The 6,680-nt window shown below is 35.0% G+C and overlaps 1 protein-coding gene across 3 annotated transcripts; it reads right to left on the reverse strand.

Annotated features, from left to right (window-relative positions):
• Positions 1-844: 844 nt before the first annotated feature.
• Positions 845-5,818, reverse strand: LOC110733440 (peptidyl-prolyl cis-trans isomerase CYP20-1-like). 3 transcript variants are annotated; one of them, XM_021913492.1, is made up of 7 exons: positions 5,547-5,816; positions 5,263-5,427; positions 3,516-5,139; positions 3,383-3,406; positions 2,482-2,664; positions 2,001-2,076; positions 845-1,262 (listed from the first exon to the last, which is right to left on the reverse strand). In XM_021913492.1, exons 3-7 carry the CDS (start codon positions 3,550-3,552, stop codon positions 1,115-1,117), a joined length of 468 nt encoding a protein of 155 aa, XP_021769184.1. In that variant the 5' UTR covers positions 3,553-5,139; positions 5,263-5,427; positions 5,547-5,816; the 3' UTR covers positions 845-1,114. The 3 variants fall into 3 exon arrangements, with proteins under 3 accessions (XP_021769184.1, XP_021769183.1, XP_021769185.1); XM_021913491.1 differs by lacking the exon at positions 5,263-5,427 and having other exon boundaries at positions 3,516-3,563; positions 5,547-5,818; XM_021913493.1 differs by lacking the exon at positions 5,263-5,427.
• Between the last annotated feature and the right edge of the window lie 862 nt (positions 5,819-6,680).

Genomic DNA, 6,680 nt, shown 5'->3' on the forward strand with positions numbered 1-6,680 from the left:
TTCAACTCAAACTCGTTTATGGGATATGTTCAACTGTTCAAGTTTAGTGAGATATTTTCAAAATATCTTACACACCACATCCGATGTGAGATATTTTTTGGCGCGTGTGTAAGAGGGAGCGCGTTGATTGTATTCAATGTCGTAATATAGGAATCTAGTTGACGAATTTTCAAGAGATCACTGATTTTTATATGAATCTTGATCAAACACAGGTGAAAAGATTTGGTAAAAGCAATAAGCATCTTTGAAAAGGACATAGGTGGGAGTAAAAGTGCAGCATGATACCCTGGCATCTAATTCTCTTGCATGAGCACATTTAATTATTTGAAGAATACGGATAACTGGATAAGGAGTCTAAGCTAGGAGAAAATGGCATTGAATAACTTGCATAAATGCTGCAAATTGTGTGATATTTCAACTATGAATGAACTAGTACATTTTTATTTGACCTATTGATATGAATCATATATTCATATGATATGATAGGTGAAAAGAAAAATACCATGTTATGTTCCCCATTTCAAGTTGAACGACTCGAATCTAGTACATGAAACTGTCATGGCCCAGTGCAACTAATTCCCATAGGCCATAGGCAACTAGCACTCTAGTAGTGCAAGGAAGCTATTCTTTCTAGAGGTTCTGTCAGCCTCTAGCAACGTTAGCGGTCAGGTTGGTGTCACCTCGTAACAACCACTCAATGGTCGAGCCGTCGAGGTGTCTTAGGCTAATTGGCCAAACACCTAAACTAATCATTTAAACAATTACTTAGACTAGCAACCCCTAAGGCCCCAACATCTTGATTGACGCGTCATGAATATATGCTAGATTTATAAGACTCGGAGTACAATAATTATGTATTTATGCAATTACATGATCTCCCGCATAGCTTTCAGAATATAGAAGAATGCATTGAAAGTGCAGGATGTTGCAATTCAGCAAAAAGAAGATATTGATAGTAAGTGGCATAGTGGCATATTATGCTGGGATTACAATTATGTCAACATCGTACAAGATGCTAGTATATGTTTGTCCAAGAAATATCAAAAGTCTGCTGTATCTCACTGGTGCCAGCTTCCAAGGGCTACTGAGTGAAGATGTGCAACGCCTTCTGTACTCAAGACGACGATGATTTTATTTCACCGGAATTTGATATGACAACTTTGCCTCTTGGTATCTCATTTTGTGTACCACGCGCCTCAATCTTATGAACGATATCCATTCCTGACAACACTTCACCAAACACAACGTGCCGCCCGTCCAACCTATAAAGTGCAACCACAAATGGAAAAATTATTACAACCTTAGTTGAAGCATTCATCAAGGTTTATTAGAATTGAGTCCCACTTATCTAATATCTCCCCTCCAAAAGCTCGACAATGACCACAAACCAACACAACCTCATCTAAAGCTAAAAGAGAATCATATGGACACGCAGCTTGGGACAAATTTAGCGCAATGTGACAGGTGTAACTGTGCCAGGGAAAAAGTCTATTTTGGTTGGGTTTTTGGTGATTTGGACTTGGCATCAAAATCCTGCTCCTAGACGTTAACGTTTGTTGTAAATTATTTTCCACTCTTATATCATAATGAGTTTAAGTACCAAAGCATTGTGTAAATATAATGTTTTCCCGTTAATACTACTCATAATCTTAACTGAACTAAATTAATAGCAAAATTAACAAAATGTGAATTAGATGACCACTTGGCAGAACCTGGGTTGTGGAATCCACAAAAAATATTGAACGGCCAAGGATATGCAATAATAGTTAGATATGCATAATTCTGCCAAGTTTTATGGATGGTTACCAAGCTAAGTTCCTGGATTTTGATAAGAAGAAACAAGATATTCTTTCTTTCTTTTTTTTTAATGAAAAGAAACAAGAAATTCTGAAAGAAAGGGCCATGAGAGCCTCAATTCCAACTGCCCTCCACCCTCTCCCCCTCTCTCACCGTTTTATAAACAAGAAACATATAACAGAATCCAAAACTTAGCAACTTACCAGTTTGTTTTAACAGTTGTAATAAAGAACTGTGATCCATTGGTATCAGGTCCAGCATTTGCCATTGAAAGAATTCCTGGCCAAAGTAAGCAGCAAAAAGATTTATTCAAATACGAGAAGTTAAGTGCTATGCAAACAATTGCAGATCATATTCTTGCAATATAATACTATAATCATTATTAGAAGCATTACGGTTTAGTAGCAGTGGAGCTAGTTTGTCAAGGCATGTGCCCATAGCATACCCACTTCCTCAGAAAGATAACTCTTGAACAAATTAATCATACCAAGGCTAAGTTTTGCACAAAAGAAAAGGTACAAGGCTAGCCCAAGGAAACTTTGACCCAGCTTCTCTGGTGCATTCTCATAATGCAAAAATATAATAAATTAAGATAAACAAATAAACATGTTGCCCCTCAAAAAAAAAAAAAAAAAAAAAAAAAACAGCTCCAGTATAATGAATATGTGTGGTAATTTATGCTACCTGGATTAGTGTGTTTCAGTTTGAAGTTCTCATCTGCAAATCTCTCACCATATATAGACTCTCCACCGCGGCCATCACCAACAGTGAAATCACCACCCTGAATCATAAAACTTGGAATGATCCGGTGAAACTTGCTTCCTTTAAAGTGCAGAGGTTTCCCATTGTTTCCAACTCCTTTTTCTCCTGCAATAATTAGCGATCTATTTAAGTCATAAAAATTCAATGTTAAGACAAAGCTATTCCGATCCAGTTCAGTAAGTCACCTCAGCTAGTCAACTCTAGTTGGTTTTATATAATCCATTGTCAAGAATGTAAAGTGTAGCTCATACTATCATTTATACCAGCAAGAAATGCAAACTTTCATGGAAATGTTGTCAAAAATGGTTGATCCTCCATTATTCTTAAATAGTAAGATGAGTGTAGGCAAGAAATAAAACTGAAACACACTTGTCCAGGTAGCATATGGGAATTAGCTTCAGAAGCTGCAAAGGTGGCAATGGCATGTGGATTTCATGACAATATACGGCCAATTACTCTCATTACTTGTAAAGTCATAACAAATATGCTTCTAAAACAACATTCACTCAGATCACCTAACAATTTATAAAGCAACTATTTGACGGCAGAATTGTATGTTTTTAATTAAAGAGTAAATCACATGCTCGGATGGCCGGACAGGTAAATCACAAGAAACCCATGTGCAAGATGCGTTCATCATCTGGCTAGAACATGCAAAAAGAAGAGCACTAGCCTCGAATTCTTAATATTTTTGAAGATCACTCTCTTAGAAAGAAGTAAGGAAATTAGATATAGCTGGAAATTTGTAGATACTAATTGCACCAATTGGATCCATGAATAGAGGCAAAAACTAAAAGAAAGGGAGCAAAAGTTACATGGCTACCCGTGCATAGTGCTCGAAAATTCTCTGCAAAAAAGATAGATTTTCCCATCAGTTAAAAAGATTAAAAAAAATAACACTGAGTGATTTTCCAGTGCAGTTAACATGGAGCATTTAAGTAAACTGAGAACTGTACCTACAGTTCTGGGGACTGTTTTTCCAAAGAGGCCCATAACAATTCGTCCTGAAAAATAAACAAATAATAATCAGATTCCCTTCACATAATGGAAATTTTAATCACATAGTTCCAGAATACAAAACAGTTGGGACTGCTCTTATGAAATCTAAATGTGTATTGAATGGAATTCATTAATGAGCCACCTTGATCTATATATGATAGACATTTAGACAGTAACTGATATAAACTCTTATGTCTCTATGCCGGAAAATATCAAAGCAACGTTATTTTGCTTAAAAATGTATGAAGACACTAATCCTTCAATTGGATACGAAGAACATATATTAACTTAGGGAAAGGAAGATGAGTTCAATTTATCTGCTCCATAGCTTACAGTACTGAAGTTATGTTGGAAAGACTTTAACTTTTATTTCTCCTACATCTCCCCCCTATCTCTACCAATGACTCATCCCCATTGAGAAGTATGTGAAAAGAAGAACATCCATACTTGGTTAAAATGGAGGAAAGTACCAAGTCTAGATTGAATAATTCAAACTCAATAGTCAGTAATGCTTCCAGCTAGGTTAAATCCCACATTACACATGTTTAAATCATAACTAAATCTGCCATCTAATGCAGATGTTCCTATATTATGCAGATATTTTGAAGGTGTGGTTTATTGAGCATTAAAGCCTTATCGAGGCTCATTGCAGAGAAGAGGTCCCTGTCATATAACTAATTAACTGTGTGATATACTGCCGATAAATTTTTCAGAGGATACGGGTGTTAGATATATGCAGGCTTAATAGGGAGGAGGCCTTTTTCATAAGACTTTAATCTATATACGCATTTACACCTGTAAATTTGCTACAAAGAGTACAAACAAGTAGAGAAAAGGCTAGCAAGATAATTGAATAAGCCAAATTTTACACCAATCCCATTCTAACCATCAAATGTGGGCCTGTGGCCATTTTAGCTATTTCAGCAATGATAGGAGTTTTCTTAGAAAAGGTGTCATTATTCCTAAAATGATACATCTGCCTTCACATGTCTTCCCAAACAACAAAACTCTCGGTTTTGAGCTAGAGTTGTCAAGTAAGATAGCTACAGCTTGCCCTTTGTCAATACTAATGCATGTATCCACATGGAAATAAGAAAAATGTTCGTCATGCAAATTATGCATACAGGTAACAGATACCTCAAGCCGACCATACCACGCAAAAGTAAGTGATAATAAAAATGCAGGCCATGACAGGAACTATGCTATGAACTGTCAGAACTGTGAATTATTTTGCAACAGAATAACATTATATGCCAGATTGCTAGTTTTTAAGCAAAAACCAACACGTCCAGCGAATACTTGCAGACAAAATCCACACCTTTCAAACAAAATCTTTCACTAAGCTATTATGATCACGAGTAACCATTCTAAATTTCTAATGCAATAACAATTTGAACCTCTTTTCTCTTTTCCTTTGTTATTTTTCTTAAACCAGCAGCTACATTTCTCATAAAACACCTCAAAACCTCATCAAGAATTCAAACATTTCTCAAATGTATATGTTAAAAACTTCCCATCGATTTCGACATCAAAGAAAACCCGGTGAGTCACTTCTTTCAATCCTCCATCCGACACCTTCCCCTAAAACACATACTTTCCAATCAAATAAACACCAATTGACTATATAACATGTAAAATTGCCAAAAAAAAAAAAAAAAAAACCCAAATGGGTAATACCAAATCAAACACAAACTATAAGCTCACCTCATCATTAGTCCCTAAAACCTCACTTTTAACGAGCGGATCGCTAGTTTTTTGCAATTGAGGTGACCCGGGATCACTTAAATGATTACCATAAGTTGACAAATTTACAATCTTTTGTATATTTTTTTGAATCAAACAGAAATTGGATTTGACAAGATGCAAATTCTGAGATTAAATCAAGAAAAAAACACTGATAAATTGAGAGATTGAAGGTGAAAAAACATGAGATTATATACTAGTTTAGAATGAAATTAAACACACAAAAAAAGATAATGAAGAAATACCAGAATAAGAAGTAAGAATCCGAAGAGAGCGAGAAGCCATAGTAGAGCAGGAAATATGATCCATTTGGAAATCGCCATATTTCTGAGCTCACTTTGATTTCCAGTTTTAGGGATTTCCTTTTTTGGTAGGAGATTGAAATCAGAAGATCACTGATTAGCGGACTCTTTAGATCAGGCCCGTTTTCTATAAGTAATACAAGTAAGTGAAGTAACTATTAACGCCCGATTTCCTACCGAATGTTGATTGTCCGGCTAATTGGTTACTCGTATTCGCTTTCATGATGTTTTTATGTGTAGTTCTAAGGGTTTTTAGTTTTGTATAATAATAATGGTGTTTCGGATGTTTTTTACGAGTTTGAGTAGACGTGTCAATTCAGGTAAATGGATCGAGTTTGATATATGTCGATACAAATCGGAATTTGTATTGGATTATTTATAGGGCATATATGAATTTGTCACTTCTATCGGTTTGAGTGGATAATTGGACATTTACTTCCCTAAAAAGTTTATTGGGTTTTTGTTGGTAGATAACGTACTCTTATACGGAATACTAGGGTTGGTTTATTGCAATTTCTCCCTTGAATGTTTGAACAGCAGGGTCATTGGTCACTAAATTCACTGTTAAAAAAAAAATGCTTGTAAAATAGTACAGTACAAAGTTTGCTTATGAACACTATTTAAGATACTATTACAATTAGTCTTTGTGTGAATCAAGTTTTATAGTGTACTCCGACAATTTGCTCAAGTACTAAAATTTTCTGTTCTAAACTTTCATGACTATTAGATTTGTTTGTCCTATCTTTATAGATTTATTTGAATGTAGCTCCAAAATAGAAGATTTCTGATAGCTTTTGTCTTAATTTGATCTACTTCTGTGTCATTATGTTGTATATGGGTATTCCCAAAAGATAAAGATGTTTTTGTCATTAACAATAAGCCATGGTAAAGATTACATAATACCCCTATTATAACTACCAAAGAAAAAGTGAAAAAGGAAAAGATTTATGTTCAATTTAGTTAACGTAAACATCTTAGAGATTTTTTTAAAATAAATAAAATACACCATACTAAGGGTTTGTTCTCTTACGTTAAAATTCAGTTCAGTTCAGCTCAATTCAGTTTATTTCAGTTCAG

Source organism: Chenopodium quinoa, unplaced genomic scaffold, assembly GCF_001683475.1.
Source record: "Chenopodium quinoa cultivar QQ74 unplaced genomic scaffold, ASM168347v1, whole genome shotgun sequence".
NCBI classification, from domain to species: Eukaryota; Viridiplantae; Streptophyta; class Magnoliopsida; order Caryophyllales; family Amaranthaceae; genus Chenopodium; species Chenopodium quinoa.